Source organism: Trachurus japonicus, chromosome 3 (genome assembly GCF_045865225.1).
Source record: "Trachurus japonicus isolate A0001 chromosome 3, Traja_1.0".
NCBI lineage: Eukaryota > Metazoa > Chordata > Actinopteri > Carangiformes > Carangidae > Trachurus > Trachurus japonicus.
Window position 1 is genome coordinate 26268236 of NC_140909.1, and position 16760 is coordinate 26284995.

Consider the following 16760-nt stretch of genomic DNA (forward strand, 5'->3'; position numbering starts at 1 on the left):
TGGTTCTGACAATGTTGCTAATGATTAACAGCTCTGCCTCTTTCACAATGCGCTCATAGCCGGAGAGGAAAACCCAGGGTTACCTGCACCAGGTTAGCACCAGCTTCATAGTATTGGTTTCATAGCGACCATTGTTAGGCTCTGTTTAGTCAAATAACTAAAAGTTATCCTGGATATGTTAAACCTGCTTTGTAGTACAGGCCTCAGATCCACAGCAGAGACACAATATCCATTTTTAACGAGCTACAATATATACAAAATAACTCCTCCTCATTAACAGTCAGGTCTAAGTGTCCCCTTCCACCTTTAGACCAGTGCCATAATGTTGAACCATGCACATGAAAGTCTAGTTGTCTGTGTTGCACAAGCTTTAAATGTTGCTGTGTTTCAGCCACAGTGTTTGTGTGTTGCAGTTAAAGTTTTCTATTGACTCTTGAAGGTTTCAAAGTTTTTTTTTGTCAATGTGCTTCCTGCCTGAGGTTCATTTAAGATTCATTACATTCTGTTATTTTCAAATCAATTCACTTTGGTCTTACATTTGAATTTCCATATTTTAAATTGTGAATTTGTTAAATTTGAGTCATAACGTGCAGTATTTGCAGCTCAGCCTCTCAAAAGCTGAAGTCAGCTCAACCTTAATCTATACTGTATATCCATACAGATTTTAACTTCCATGCTCATCATCCACCAGGGATCAATAAGAAACTCAAATCAAGTGTTCATGTTGCAGAAATATAATTTTAATATCATCCAAGAAATCCTAAAATGGAGAAGTTTTACATAACAGTGCCAGGATATGACAGTGAAGAAGAAGAAGAAGAGCACAAGTTGGGATATAAATAAAACCTCACACAAAGAAGAAGAAGATTTTAAGGTGAAATTCCAGTGTCCATGGGACTTAAATCCGTCCAGGTTAAATCAGTTGCGACCGATCAGCGTCTCCTGCGGCGCTGAGATTTGGATGTTCCCGGCACACACTCTGATTTGCTGCAGCTGCAGCCGTCCGCCACCATGTAGGTGTGCTGCACCTTGGAGCCATTATCACAGATCAGCTCCACCTGCTTCTGACTGGTCGAGGTCTCCCTGCAACACTCACACTCTTGCATCATCTTGTTGGCAGCAGACGAATATCTACACAAACACAAACACACACAGATGAGCATAAAGGGTTCTGTGTTGTTTGTAACAAACAAACACAAATCTGCTGGTTTACAGATGAAGTAAATAACTTGACTCACATGGACGAGCTTCCACAGTGACCAGCGCAGGAGGTCATGTTGACGGGCTGTGCACTCTTACAGTTGTCAACCTCGATGACCTCCGTCTTATACTGGACATCACACACACTCCGTATCTTGCCTGGAACACACACACAGAGTAGGTGTTTAGAGATGAACAGAAACATGTGATGCACAGTCCACTCTGAAAACATGATTAGATGGTACTGTATTATTCAAACACTGAGACTCCATCACACTTACAGGATTTACAGCATCCATTGGCGTCAGTTGTCTCTGTGCCCTGGTGGAGGAAGGAGATATGTTAGAGAGTATTGATTTAGTGGCTGGGGCACTGACAGAGGGGAAGGAGGTCACCGGCTGTAGGGGTCTGATCAACTCACAGGTTCACAGTCCAAGGGGTTAAATGGAGGACAGCTGGTCTTGGTCTCTTTGGTAACAAACTGTCCATCGATTTTCTCACAGGTGTACTTCACGCACTTGTCATCGGTAGGTATGTATGTGTCATTGACCTGTAGCAGCAGGAGAGGCAGCAGAATGAGACAGAGTCATCTTTGTTAAAGGGGAAATCATGTTGAGTTAAAGCTGTGCCCTCAGCAAACAACACAGACTATGACGAAGTGGATAACACAAAGATGTAAAATAAATATAAATAAATACATGAAATATGAAAATAAATGTGAAGCACATGAGAAAATATAATATGTAAAAAATAAATAAATGCAAGATTATGAGTTATACTGTTCGTTAGAGTAAATAAATCATGGAAGTGATGTGTGGTCAGTTATGGTGAGAGGCTACAGTGAGTCATGTGTTCAACACTCCCACACACAGTTTACTGACCTCAATAACTTGCGTGGTGTTGTCCGGTGTAGTGACAATACAGCTCTTCTGAACGCAGGTGCCGCAGCACTTGTCAGGTGCAACCTGATATTCATAACCCTGAAGACAGAGAGAGAGAGGGAGAGTGTGTTTGAGTGTGTGTTCAAACCACATTTAGTCACTGTAAAACTCAGATTATGGTACATTTGAAATATTTATCCCTGTAACTCTTTAGTGGTTTTAGTCAGTGAAAAAACTTCCGACATCTTGCCACAATATAACTTTCCTGATACAGAACTGCAAAGTACATGAACATATGTCACTGTGCTAAACAGTGGATAGGTCAGAATGAACTTACTTTGTTGCAGTTTGTGTCGCAGACTACAGGTTTGCAAGTAATGATATTAAGTTTGGTGACAGGATCCATTTTGGGGCCACAGTAACATTCCTGGCAGGGTCCCGGTTGGAAGGGCTGTCCTGATGGTGCTGCTGTTGTTCCAGATGGTGCCACCGTTGTGCCTGATGGTGCACCTGTTCCTGACGGTGCTCCTGTTCCTGATGGTGCTCCTGTTCCTGATGGTGCTGCTGTTGTACCTGATGGTGCTCCTGTTCCTGATGGTGCTGCTGTTGTACCTGATGGTGCTGCTGTTCCTGATGGTGCACCTGTTCCTGATGGTGCTGCTGTTGTACCCGACGGTGCTCCTGTTCCTGATGGTGCACCTGTCCCTGATGGTGCACCTGTTCCTGACGGTGCTCCTGTTCCTGATGGTGCACCTGTTCCTGATGGTGCACCTGTCCCTGATGGTGCTCCTGTTCCTGATGGTGCACCTGTTCCTGATGGTGCTCCTGTTCCTGATGGTGCACCTGTTCCTGATGGTGCTCCTGTTCCTGATGGTGCTCCTGTTCCTGATGGTGCACCTGTCCCTGATGGTGCTCCTGTTCCTGATGGTGCACCTGTCCCTGATGGTGCTGCTGTTGTACCTGATGGTGCACCTGTTCCTGATGGTGCACCTGTCCCTGATGGTGCTCCTGTTCCTGATGGTGCACCTGTTCCTGATGGTGCACCTGTCCCTGATGGTGCTGCTGTTGTACCTGATGGTGCACCTGTTCCTGATGGTGCACCTGTTCCTGATGGTGCTGCTGTTGTACCTGATGGTGCTGCTGTTGTACCTGATGGTGCACCTGTCCCTGATGGTGCACCTGTTCCTGATGGTGCTCCTGTTCCTGATGGTGCTGCTGTTGTTCCTGATGGTGCTGCTGTTGTACCTGATGGTGCTGCTGTTCCTGATGGTGCTGCTGTTGTTCCTGATGGTGCTGCTGTTCCTGATGGTGCACCTGTTCCTGATGGTGCTGCTGTTGTACCCGACGGTGCTCCTGTCCCTGATGGTGCACCTGTCCCTGATGGTGCACCTGTTCCTGATGGTGCTCCTGTTCCTGATGGTGCACCTGTTCCTGACGGTGCTGCTGTTGTACCCGATGGTGCACCTGCTCCTGATGGTGATCCTAATAGTGTTGTTGATCGTGTTCCAAATGGCGAGCTTGATGGTGCTACCAGCGGAGGTTCTGTCTGTGTTGGTGTCGGTGTTGGTGGTGTGGGTATCTTGGCACCAGGCTGTAGAATCACACATGGGTCAAACATCAGTTCAGTCTCGAATAAGTATAAATAAACCAACAAGTGTGAGGTTCCATTGACTCTATCACACAACAGTGTGTATTTTTGTGGTAAAAATAAATGTTTACATGTTGGTCTTTACTGTTTTAAAGTTCTTTGCTGTTCTTTGTAGCATGGTGACTTAAAAAACTTGCATAATGGACCTCGTAAGTTAAATAAAGTTTCCTCAGAAACCTTTTGTAGTAGTAGTTGTTTACTCCACGCCAGAGGTTAAAAAGACAAAACCAACAAAAACAAAACCAACACAGCAGAGTCAATGTGAACCTGAGCAAACAGGAAAAATAGCACCTTGAAGCTGCACCGGAGGCTCTTTGTCCTATGCTTCTTCTTTTACTACTACTCCTGTTAAATGACTATATGTAACCATTGCAACCACGTGTCAGTGAAGAGAGGATCCTCTGTGTCACTTGTATCATTCTGGTCCTGTCTCTTTCTGTTTGTCATGTTTGATGACTGATAAGGTTCAGTTTCTGCCTCAACAAAGAAACATATACAGTATGTCTTAGGATTTAGTTGCTGTGTCTCTCCGCACAAAGACCCAGGCTGCTCTTGAGTTCCTGCCTATCACCTATATTTCCCCTCCACTCTGCAGAACCTTTATTCTATTGAAGTAAATGACGCGTAGATCAACCTGTTCTACCTGGAGCCTCCTCCCTGTTGCATCTACTGACAGATATGTTTATGAGTTTGAACTGTTTGCTTACCTTGTACTCATTCATGTCATAGACACACACACCTTTAGGAACTGTTGGGACAAATAAAGAGACACTATTAGATTTAGAAAATATGGTCTTTCTCTGTTACATTTGCATATACTCTACAGAATGTAATTCTAAACAGCAGAGTCACGTACCGCACTCATAGGACTGGCAGCAAGTGCCGTTGGTGGCTTTGAGTCCAAAGCCCAACGGGCAGGTGATGGGAGCAGGACACAGGTTTACGATGCATTCTGTCAGGACAGAGGTCACAGGTTAAAAAATGAACATGACTAGAGTCACCAGCCCATTATTCATGTCAATCAATAAGGACTTCTGCACAGTGTAACAGGTGTTTAAAGCCCATAATACCACAAGAAAAGATTTTTTTCACCTCAGAAATTACATTTATCTGTGTGCATTGTTCTATTAGTGAAGTTTCTCTCTTTTTTTTTTTGCTCGTCCTCTGGAACAGCTCCTGAAAAAGATCAGCTTCAAACTCTCTGCTGTTATAAACATGTAACCGTTCTACTATATATATATATCTACTATACTACTATATATATATATATATATATATATATATATATATATATATATACTGTATATTGGAGAATCAACAGCCACCCTGTTCTTAGACACTGTGACTTACCACATGACTGTGTTGTGCAGCAGCCACTTGTCTTGTTAACCAGCTGCTGGCCAGGCTCACTGCAGCTTGGGGTCTGTTCTGTGGGGCACTCGATGCGCTTACAGTGGACGTCAGTGGAGTCTTCGTCACACGTGCAGATGTTGCAACCACTTTCCCATGAGTCACCAGGCTGGTGAGGAGACAGGAACTAGGTCAGACACACAGCTCGAGGTTTGCTAGTGGCCATGGTCGTGTGTTTTCTTCGGAGCTCTCACCTGTTTGGGTTTTCCATCAGGTCCAACACACACTTCTGAAATCCGCAAAACAGTGTTTGTAGATTTGAACTGTGACAACTGACACTTAATATTCAGTCAAGAAAAGTAGTTTTTTTGTTTGTTTTTTTAATGTAGGATGTCTTCTTACCACAGGAGGTAACACACGTGTCATCAACTGTGTTGAATAAGGTGGTGCCTTTAGGACAGAAGCAGCCCTCCTTAGTGTAGTTAGTGGACGTGCTGCTGTTAGCCTTGAACTTCTTGTTGTATCTGATGTTGGAAATAAAACCACTTGTTATTACAGCGGTGAGCAGGCTTGAAATTGATTTACAGACTTTCACACATCAATTGCAACTAATAACAATATATATATGTGTATGTAAATGCTGTTATATATCTTTAAGAGTGCAGCCAAGTCTCTATCTCTGACAGGTTTGCTTTGAATTACACGTCTACCACATCAAAATCTGTCCATTTTTCATTACTGACCACCGTGTGAGAACATGAATCAGTAAAATTATGCATAATATACATATTGTTATTAAGACATAGTCTACTTCACCTGTCGTTGCATGTCGGCTCCACAGTGGGGCCACAAGCCATGTACACTTTGTTGCTTGGACACTTGTGCTCTATCAGACAGAGATACGTTTATGCACACATTCTTGAAGTCCATACAACTACTGTGATATCTTACACTGTTCATTTGTCTTACCACACAGTCCATCAGTAGCATTCCTCCAGTCCACACAGATTCCTGCATTAGCGCATTCAGTGGCGTAGGCCTCCAGGCTGGAGCAGCTGTTATTGCTGCTCTTACAATTGTCCACTACACAAGATGTCACAAATGGCGCTGAAGAAATGACTTTGCTGCACTCCTCAAAAACACTAGAGGGGACATACACAATGCAAAAAAGAAATCAGACAACCATTCACTAAGTGACCTGAAAAATATCTTGACTGCTTCAACACACTTCCATCAGTCCCACAGTTGGCACTGGTCTGGCCCACACCGAACATGCACTACACCTGATCTAAACAAAATCACTGGCTGCCAATATTTGTCAAGTCTTAGTCACTGTGAAGATGACCTCACCTGCTGGTTAGGAGACCACAGATGGCAGGTTTGCAAACAGTTGTTGATGTTGGTAGTTGTGAAGTGGTCCTGGATGGTGCAGCCGTAGTTGGCTGTGTTGTCGGGGTGACACAGGGTGTGCCTGGGACATGCCACTGGCCAGCAGAGTCTGGGCAGCTTTCCACCTGGCCGTTGGGGGAGCGGCAGTCGTTGTTCTGTGAGTTGTCACAGGTTCCTGGAAAAGGAGAGACAGCAGGTTGAAGGAAGAGCTAGCCACACCAGTTGATTTGTTTACGGACAAGTGCATATTTTACATAGTATGTGTGGTGTATTAATGTAATGATTATTTTAATTTCTGTGCTCCTGTGCATTCTGGTAGTGATAGTGGTGCAGCTCTTTCAGTTGCCCTTTGAGTATTAGTAGCACAGACTGTGCTTTTAATTTCTTTCATTCCACGATTTGGCAAACACAAGGTCCCTGATTATAGTCAGGGTGCAGATCAAGAGTTAAATGTTCAGGTAACTCACCACATTGTCCTTCAGTGTTCCCCTCAAAGAGGGATTTGGGGATATCAATGCTGAATGAGGCGCCCCTGTAGATCACCTTTGCGCTAATTTCTGTTATCTCCAATGTGGTCACCATATTCGTGCCAGTGAGGCGCAGGACAGAATTGCTATAGGCTGGATAGATACGTTTCTGATTCACATACACCTGCGGGATGAGGAGACAAAACATATTCAGAAAAGACTGTGAACAAATTTTAATTATTAAGTTAGAGCTTGAAAAAATACTTAATCAAGTGAGAGACTGACTCTAAATTAACAGATAATTTACGTTGTTTCTTACCGCATTAGTTGCTGTGCCTGATGTGTTCAACTGAGTCAGAACAACCTTGTAGGATCTATATATAACAATGAGAGACTGGGGGCAAAATGAGCTGTCTGAAGGATTGCAGTCATGGTTATTTACCATAATAGTCAAGTTATATTTAGTAATTATCTCTTTGACCAGGTAGTAGGTGCAATTCTCGTCGAAACTGTATGAATTTCCATCAAATGTCTTGTAATGAGATCCACCCCAGACACTGCACACACCTGCAGGAGAGTTTAAGGTTATAAACTATGATAGGGACAAAACATCAAGATCACTATTAATTTGCACTTAGCACCTACTACACAATCACATCTAGTGACATGTTTCTTTAGTAGTTAAAGCTAATTTGGAGAGATTCAGCAGTTAGTCAGATTCTGGCTGTAGATTCTGGCTGTGAATTCACTGAAAACTGCAGCATACATTTTCAAACCCTTTTCTTTGTAAATGTTTTTAAATGTCTTTTATAGGGCCGATGTTTTACAGTCAATAGTCTTAGCACATGGACACCATATTCTCTGTTGAATATTAAAAAAAAAAGTCATCTGTATTGAAAGTTTGTTTTTTCAACTCACATTCACATTCGTAATGGAAGCAGCACCCATCTTCCACTTGGATAGGCTTGCGTCCGTTGGCACAGATGGGTTGTTGCACTGTGGGACAGGGAGTGTGCCTTTCTGTGACCTTGCCATTAGTGCATACAGCTGTAGTGCAGTTGTCAACCTTCCAGGTTTCACCATTCTGGATGGGGACGAGCAAACAGCACATCACATAGGAAAGCATGGGTATGTGAACAGTAAACAGTTTTATGGGATGCATCATGCAGAGCGTTACTTTTGTGAAACTGGTTTTGCGCCACACCCAATACTGTATGTCAGGAATGTGTCAAATGTACTTTCAGGCTCCTCCCTAGACTATTTACTGTCCAATAATGGAAAACCTGGTATAAGTATAGCACTAAAATAATAAACCTGCACAACAGGAAAAAAACTCAGCATGTTTCAGAAAAGTGCCACAGGTATTTCTGTTGCAGTACATCAAAGATGGTACTGGTTAAATACATTGGTCTTGTGGAAATACTATGAATGAATGACCCACCTTTCTTGGTGGATTCAGGTTATTGCAGTCCAGTGTTGTCGTAGATTTGATTGTTGATGGAATGGTTGGTGGTGTTGTAGGGGGAGGAATAGTGGTGGTGGGAGTAACAGAGCTTGAGGTTGTGCCCTTTGTAGTACTGCTAAACACTGCAGTGGTAGAACTAGCAGTTGTACTAGGTATCGATGTTGTGGGACATGGACGGCTCTCTGTCACAATCTCACAAGATGCATTGCAATATGCAACATAACAATACCCAGCGCCATCAGTGACATTGTACACCAAGTCCCCTGTGAAAAACAACGCGCACAAAATTAACAGAGTTTAAAGAATAATGATTCACAAAATAAATATATCCAATGTGAACGAGTATGATGGCACCATGGTCCAACTTATTACATCGCATTATGAAATGTGTCAAAGAACACATGGTTGATGGCTTATTGGTACACATGGACTAGTTCTCAATAACAGAGTGATTAAGGAACTATGTATTAATAAAGTAGAAAAGTTATCATAGTTCAGGGCAGAGAGGTTATCAATAATAACAGAAATAAGTGAAAAGGTTGAGAAAGTTATGGTGGGGAAAAAAATGGGACATTCACTTTGAGAAGGAGTTAAAACGATCACAGTACATCCACACCACCTCCCCACAATAAATCAAAAGGGCAAGTAAAAATGAAAGTGGAGATTACCTACCAGGATTATGAGAAGTTCCATTCACAACACAGGCACATACTGTTGGAGATGTACTGAACTGTGTCACAGTAGAAACAACTGTGGTGGTCACTGGCTGAGTAGTTGTTGATCCAGTTGTGTAAACAACAGTAGGTGGAAGCGTCTGTGTTACTGGGCCAATAGAAGTTGTACCTTCAACTGTTGTCACTGTGGTTACACTTGATGTAAGAGAAGTTGCATTCTGAGGTTTTGTGCGGAAAGTTGAAGTCTGTACTGTAGCTGTAATCACTGGGGGTGTAGTTGTGATCTTAGGTGGTTTTGTTGTTTCAGCACTGACTGTTGTTTCCTCTGATGTTGTCTGGACAGGTGTAGCTGTGGTCCCCTTAGTTGTGGATAGAGGTACCTTAGTGGTGGCGGTACTAACTGAAGATTTTGATGTCACCTCAGTAGTTTGTCTGCCTGTTGTTGTGATACCAAACACTGAGGTTGTAGATATAACAGCTGTTGTAGAGGTGGTCACTGGGCCAGTTGTGGTTTTAGGTGGTTTTGTTGTTTCAGCACTGACTGTTGTTTCCTCTGATGTTGTTTCGACAGTTGTAACTGTAGTTCCCTTTGTTGTGGATAGAGGTGCCTCAGTGGTGGCCGTGCTAACTGATGGCGTTGATGTTATCACTGTGGTTTCGGCACTTGTTGTTGAGACAACAGGCACTGAGGTTGTAGTTTCAACAACAGCTGTTGTAGAGGTGGTCACTGGGCCAGTTGTGATTTTAGGTGGTTTTGTTGTTTCAGCACTGACTGTTGTTTCCTCTGATGTCGTTTCGACAGTTGTAACTGTAGTTCCCTTTGTTGTGGATAGAGGTGCCTCAGTGGTGGCCGTGCTAACTGATGGCGTTGATGTTATCACTGTGGTTTCGGCACTTGTTGTTGAGACAACAGGCACTGAGGTTGTAGTTTCAACAACAGCTGTTGTAGAGGTGGTCACTGGGCCAGTTGTGATTTTAGGTGGTTTTGTTGTTTCAGCAGTGACTGTTGTTTCCTCTGATGTTGTTTCGACAGTTGTAACTGTAGTTCCCTTTGTTGTGGATAGAGGTGCCTCAGTGGTGGCCGTGCTAACTGACGGCGTTGATGTTATCACTGTGGTTTCGGCACTTGTTGTTGAGACAACAGGCACTGAGGTTGTAGTTTCAACAACAGCTGTTGTAGAGGTGGTCACTGGGCCAGTTGTGGTTTTAGCACTGACTGTTGTTTCCTCTGATGTCGTTTCGACAGTTGTAACTGTAGTTCCCTTTGTTGTGGATAGAGGTGCCTCAGTGGTGGCCGTGCTAACTGATGGCGTTGATGTTATCACTGTGGTTTCGGCACTTGTTGTTGAGACAACAGGCACTGAGGTTGTAGTTTCAACAACAGCTGTTGTAGAGGTGGTCACTGGGCCAGTTGTGATTTTAGGTGGTTTTGTTGTTTCAGCAGTGACTGTTGTTTCCTCTGATGTTGTTTCGACAGTTGTAACTGTAGTTCCCTTTGTTGTGGATAGAGGTGCCTCAGTGGTGGCCGTGCTAACTGACGGCGTTGATGTTATCACTGTGGTTTCGGCACTTGTTGTTGAGACAACAGGCACTGAGGTTGTAGTTTCAACAACAGCTGTTGTAGAGGTGGTCACTGGGCCAGTTGTGATTTTAGGTGGTTTTGTTGTTTCAGCAGTGACTGTTGTTTCCTCTGATGTTGTTTCGACAGTTGTAACTGTAGTTCCCTTTGTTGTGGATAGAGGTGCCTCAGTGGTGGCCGTGCTAACTGATGGCGTTGATGTTATCACTGTGGTTTCGGCACTTGTTGTTGAGACAACAGGCACTGAGGTTGTAGTTTCAACAACAGCTGTTGTAGAGGTGGTCACTGGGCCAGTTGTGGTTTTAGCACTGACTGTTGTTTCCTCTGATGTCGTTTCGACAGTTGTAACTGTAGTTCCCTTTGTTGTGGATAGAGGTGCCTCAGTGGTGGCCGTGCTAACTGATGGCGTTGATGTTATCACTGTGGTTTCGGCACTTGTTGTTGAGACAACAGGCACTGAGGTTGTAGTTTCAACAACAGCTGTTGTAGAGGTGGTCACTGGGCCAGTTGTGATTTTAGGTGGTTTTGTTGTTTCAGCAGTGACTGTTGTTTCCTCTGATGTTGTTTCGACAGTTGTAACTGTAGTTCCCTTTGTTGTGGATAGAGGTGCCTCAGTGGTGGCCGTGCTAACTGACGGCGTTGATGTTATCACTGTGGTTTCGGCACTTGTTGTTGAGACAACAGGCACTGAGGTTGTAGTTTCAACAACAGCTGTTGTAGAGGTGGTCACTGGGCCAGTTGTGATTTTAGGTTGTTTTGTTGTTTCAGCAGTGACTGTTGTTTCCTCTGATGTTGTTTCGACAGTTGTAACTGTAGTTCCCTTTGTTGTGGATAGAGGTGCCTCAGTGGTGGCCGTGCTAACTGATGGCGTTGATGTTATCACTGTGGTTTCGGCACTTGTTGTTGAGACAACAGGCACTGAGGTTGTAGTTTCAACAACAGCTGTTGTAGAGGTGGTCACTGGGCCAGTTGTGGTTTTAGGTGGTTTTGTTGTTTCAGCACTGACTGTTGTTTCCTCTGATGTCGTTTCGACAGTTGTAACTGTAGTTCCCTTTGTTGTGGATAGAGGTGCCTCAGTGGTGGCCGTGCTAACTGATGGCGTTGATGTTATCACTGTGGTTTCGGCACTTGTTGTTGAGACAACAGGCACTGAGGTTGTAGTTTCAACAACAGCTGTTGTAGAGGTGGTCACTGGGCCAGTTGTGATTTTAGGTGGTTTTGTTGTTTCAGCAGTGACTGTTGTTTCCTCTGATGTTGTTTCGACAGTTGTAACTGTAGTTCCCTTTGTTGTGGATAGAGGTGCCTCAGTGGTGGCCGTGCTAACTGACGGCGTTGATGTTATCACTGTGGTTTCGGCACTTGTTGTTGAGACAACAGGCACTGAGGTTGTAGTTTCAACAACAGCTGTTGTAGAGGTGGTCACTGGGCCAGTTGTGATTTTAGGTGGTTTTGTTGTTTCAGCAGTGACTGTTGTTTCCTCTGATGTTGTTTCGACAGTTGTAACTGTAGTTCCCTTTGTTGTGGATAGAGGTGCCTCAGTGGTGGCCGTGCTAACTGATGGCGTTGATGTTATCACTGTGGTTTCGGCACTTGTTGTTGAGACAACAGGCACTGAGGTTGTAGTTTCAACAACAGCTGTTGTAGAGGTGGTCACTGGGCCAGTTGTGGTTTTAGCACTGACTGTTGTTTCCTCTGATGTCGTTTCGACAGTTGTAACTGTAGTTCCCTTTGTTGTGGATAGAGGTGCCTCAGTGGTGGCCGTGCTAACTGATGGCGTTGATGTTATCACTGTGGTTTCGGCACTTGTTGTTGAGACAACAGGCACTGAGGTTGTAGTTTCAACAACAGCTGTTGTAGAGGTGGTCACTGGGCCAGTTGTGATTTTAGGTGGTTTTGTTGTTTCAGCAGTGACTGTTGTTTCCTCTGATGTTGTTTCGACAGTTGTAACTGTAGTTCCCTTTGTTGTGGATAGAGGTGCCTCAGTGGTGGCCGTGCTAACTGACGGCGTTGATGTTATCACTGTGGTTTCGGCACTTGTTGTTGAGACAACAGGCACTGAGGTTGTAGTTTCAACAACAGCTGTTGTAGAGGTGGTCACTGGGCCAGTTGTGATTTTAGGTGGTTTTGTTGTTTCAGCAGTGACTGTTGTTTCCTCTGATGTTGTTTCGACAGTTGTAACTGTAGTTCCCTTAGTTGTGGATAGAGGTGCCTCAGTGGTGGCCGTGCTAACTGACGGCGTTGATGTTATCACTGTGGTTTCGGCACTTGTTGTTGAGACAACAGGCACTGAGGTTGTAGTTTCAACAACAGCTGTTGTAGAGGTGGTCACTGGGCCAGTTGTGATTTTAGGTTGTTTTGTTGTTTCAGCAGTGACTGTTGTTTCCTCTGATGTCGTTTCGACAGTTGTAACTGTAGTTCCCTTTGTTGTGGATAGAGGTGCCTCAGTGGTGGCCGTGCTAACTGATGGCGTTGATGTTATCACTGTGGTTTCGGCACTTGTTGTTGAGACAACAGGCACTGAGGTTGTAGTTTCAACAACAGCTGTTGTAGAGGTGGTCACTGGGCCAGTTGTGGTTTTAGCACTGACTGTTGTTTCCTCTGATGTCGTTTCGACAGTTGTAACTGTAGTTCCCTTTGTTGTGGATAGAGGTGCCTCAGTGGTGGCCGTGCTAACTGATGGCGTTGATGTTATCACTGTGGTTTCGGCACTTGTTGTTGAGACAACAGGCACTGAGGTTGTAGTTTCAACAACAGCTGTTGTAGAGGTGGTCACTGGGCCAGTTGTGATTTTAGGTGGTTTTGTTGTTTCAGCAGTGACTGTTGTTTCCTCTGATGTTGTTTCGACAGTTGTAACTGTAGTTCCCTTTGTTGTGGATAGAGGTGCCTCAGTGGTGGCCGTGCTAACTGATGGCGTTGATGTTATCACTGTGGTTTCGGCACTTGTTGTTGAGACAACAGGCACTGAGGTTGTAGTTTCAACAACAGCTGTTGTAGAGGTGGTCACTGGGCCAGTTGTGGTTTTAGCACTGACTGTTGTTTCCTCTGATGTCGTTTCGACAGTTGTAACTGTAGTTCCCTTTGTTGTGGATAGAGGTGCCTCAGTGGTGGCCGTGCTAACTGATGGCGTTGATGTTATCACTGTGGTTTCGGCACTTGTTGTTGAGACAACAGGCACTGAGGTTGTAGTTTCAACAACAGCTGTTGTAGAGGTGGTCACTGGGCCAGTTGTGATTTTAGGTGGTTTTGTTGTTTCAGCAGTGACTGTTGTTTCCTCTGATGTTGTTTCGACAGTTGTAACTGTAGTTCCCTTTGTTGTGGATAGAGGTGCCTCAGTGGTGGCCGTGCTAACTGACGGCGTTGATGTTATCACTGTGGTTTCGGCACTTGTTGTTGAGACAACAGGCACTGAGGTTGTAGTTTCAACAACAGCTGTTGTAGAGGTGGTCACTGGGCCAGTTGTGATTTTAGGTGGTTTTGTTGTTTCAGCAGTGACTGTTGTTTCCTCTGATGTTGTTTCGACAGTTGTAACTGTAGTTCCCTTTGTTGTGGATAGAGGTGCCTCAGTGGTGGCCGTGCTAACTGACGGCGTTGATGTTATCACTGTGGTTTCGGCACTTGTTGTTGAGACAACAGGCACTGAGGTTGTAGTTTCAACAACAGCTGTTGTAGAGGTGGTCACTGGGCCAGTTGTGATTTTAGGTGGTTTTGTTGTTTCAGCAGTGACTGTTGTTTCCTCTGATGTTGTTTCGACAGTTGTAACTGTAGTTCCCTTTGTTGTGGATAGAGGTGCCTCAGTGGTGGCCGTGCTAACTGATGGCGTTGATGTTATCACTGTGGTTTCGGCACTTGTTGTTGAGACAACAGGCACTGAGGTTGTAGTTTCAACAACAGCTGTTGTAGAGGTGGTCACTGGGCCAGTTGTGGTTTTAGCACTGACTGTTGTTTCCTCTGATGTCGTTTCGACAGTTGTAACTGTAGTTCCCTTTGTTGTGGATAGAGGTGCCTCAGTGGTGGCCGTGCTAACTGATGGCGTTGATGTTATCACTGTGGTTTCGGCACTTGTTGTTGAGACAACAGGCACTGAGGTTGTAGTTTCAACAACAGCTGTTGTAGAGGTGGTCACTGGGCCAGTTGTGATTTTAGGTGGTTTTGTTGTTTCAGCAGTGACTGTTGTTTCCTCTGATGTTGTTTCGACAGTTGTAACTGTAGTTCCCTTTGTTGTGGATAGAGGTGCCTCAGTGGTGGCCGTGCTAACTGACGGCGTTGATGTTATCACTGTGGTTTCGGCACTTGTTGTTGAGACAACAGGCACTGAGGTTGTAGTTTCAACAACAGCTGTTGTAGAGGTGGTCACTGGGCCAGTTGTGATTTTAGGTTGTTTTGTTGTTTCAGCAGTGACTGTTGTTTCCTCTGATGTTGTTTCGACAGTTGTAACTGTAGTTCCCTTTGTTGTGGATAGAGGTGCCTCAGTGGTGGCCGTGCTAACTGATGGCGTTGATGTTATCACTGTGGTTTCGGCACTTGTTGTTGAGACAACAGGCACTGAGGTTGTAGTTTCAACAACAGCTGTTGTAGAGGTGGTCACTGGGCCAGTTGTGGTTTTAGCACTGACTGTTGTTTCCTCTGATGTCGTTTCGACAGTTGTAACTGTAGTTCCCTTTGTTGTGGATAGAGGTGCCTCAGTGGTGGCCGTGCTAACTGATGGCGTTGATGTTATCACTGTGGTTTCGGCACTTGTTGTTGAGACAACAGGCACTGAGGTTGTAGTTTCAACAACAGCTGTTGTAGAGGTGGTCACTGGGCCAGTTGTGATTTTAGGTGGTTTTGTTGTTTCAGCAGTGACTGTTGTTTCCTCTGATGTTGTTTCGACAGTTGTAACTGTAGTTCCCTTTGTTGTGGATAGAGGTGCCTCAGTGGTGGCCGTGCTAACTGACGGCGTTGATGTTATCACTGTGGTTTCGGCACTTGTTGTTGAGACAACAGGCACTGAGGTTGTAGTTTCAACAACAGCTGTTGTAGAGGTGGTCACTGGGCCAGTTGTGATTTTAGGTGGTTTTGTTGTTTCAGCAGTGACTGTTGTTTCCTCTGATGTTGTTTCGACAGTTGTAACTGTAGTTCCCTTTGTTGTGGATAGAGGTGCCTCAGTGGTGGCCGTGCTAACTGACGGCGTTGATGTTATCACTGTGGTTTCGGCACTTGTTGTTGAGACAACAGGCACTGAGGTTGTAGTTTCAACAACAGCTGTTGTAGAGGTGGTCACTGGGCCAGTTGTGATTTTAGGTTGTTTTGTTGTTTCAGCAGTGACTGTTGTTTCCTCTGATGTTGTTTCGACAGTTGTAACTGTAGTTCCCTTTGTTGTGGATAGAGGTGCCTCAGTGGTGGCCGTGCTAACTGACGGCGTTGATGTTATCACTGTGGTTTCGGCACTTGTTGTTGAGACAACAGGCACTGAGGTTGTAGTTTCAACAACAGCTGTTGTAGAGGTGGTCACTGGGCCAGTTGTGATTTTAGGTGGTTTTGTTGTTTCAGCAGTGACTGTTGTTTCCTCTGATGTTGTTTCGACAGTTGTAACTGTAGTTCCCTTTGTTGTGGATAGAGGTGCCTCAGTGGTGGCCGTGCTAACTGACGGCGTTGATGTTATCACTGTGGTTTCGGCACTTGTTGTTGAGACAACAGGCACTGAGGTTGTAGTTTCAACAACAGCTGTTGTAGAGGTGGTCACTGGGCCAGTTGTGATTTTAGGTTGTTTTGTTGTTTCAGCAGTGACTGTTGTTTCCTCTGATGTTGTTTCGACAGTTGTAACTGTAGTTCCCTTTGTTGTGGATAGAGGTGCCTCAGTGGTGGCCGTGCTAACTGATGGCGTTGATGTTATCACTGTGGTTTCGGCACTTGTTGTTGAGACAACAGGCACTGAGGTTGTAGTTTCAACAACAGCTGTTGTAGAGGTGGTCACTGGGCCAGTTGTGGTTTTAGCACTGACTGTTGTTTCCTCTGATGTCGTTTCGACAGTTGTAACTGTAGTTCCCTTTGTTGTGGATAGAGGTGCCTCAGTGGTGGCCGTGCTAACTGATGGCGTTGATGTTATCACTGTGGTTTCGGCACTTGTT

The 16760-nt window shown here is 44.7% G+C and overlaps 1 protein-coding gene across 1 annotated transcript in view; it reads right to left on the reverse strand.

Annotated features, from left to right (window-relative positions):
- Window positions 1–718: 718 nt before the first annotated feature.
- Window positions 719–16760, reverse strand: part of LOC146990038 (mucin-5B-like) — a 30840-nt gene continuing 14798 nt past the window's right edge. Inside the window, exons 11-30 of the mRNA XM_085768004.1 lie at window positions 8377–8663; window positions 7854–8019; window positions 7255–7502; window positions 6936–7119; window positions 6430–6643; window positions 6049–6221; window positions 5896–5965; window positions 5482–5603; window positions 5334–5365; window positions 5080–5248; window positions 4586–4681; window positions 4437–4477; window positions 3546–3672; window positions 3210–3242; window positions 2419–2579; window positions 2082–2180; window positions 1622–1750; window positions 1482–1521; window positions 1239–1359; window positions 719–1131 (exon numbers count right to left, since the gene is read on the reverse strand). Coding sequence (XP_085624130.1) covers window positions 933–1131; window positions 1239–1359; window positions 1482–1521; window positions 1622–1750; window positions 2082–2180; window positions 2419–2579; window positions 3210–3242; window positions 3546–3672; window positions 4437–4477; window positions 4586–4681; window positions 5080–5248; window positions 5334–5365; window positions 5482–5603; window positions 5896–5965; window positions 6049–6221; window positions 6430–6643; window positions 6936–7119; window positions 7255–7502; window positions 7854–8019; window positions 8377–8663 — 2711 coding nt within the window. The 3' untranslated portion in view covers window positions 719–932. The remainder of the gene's footprint in view (window positions 1132–1238; window positions 1360–1481; window positions 1522–1621; window positions 1751–2081; window positions 2181–2418; window positions 2580–3209; window positions 3243–3545; window positions 3673–4436; window positions 4478–4585; window positions 4682–5079; window positions 5249–5333; window positions 5366–5481; window positions 5604–5895; window positions 5966–6048; window positions 6222–6429; window positions 6644–6935; window positions 7120–7254; window positions 7503–7853; window positions 8020–8376; window positions 8664–16760) is intronic.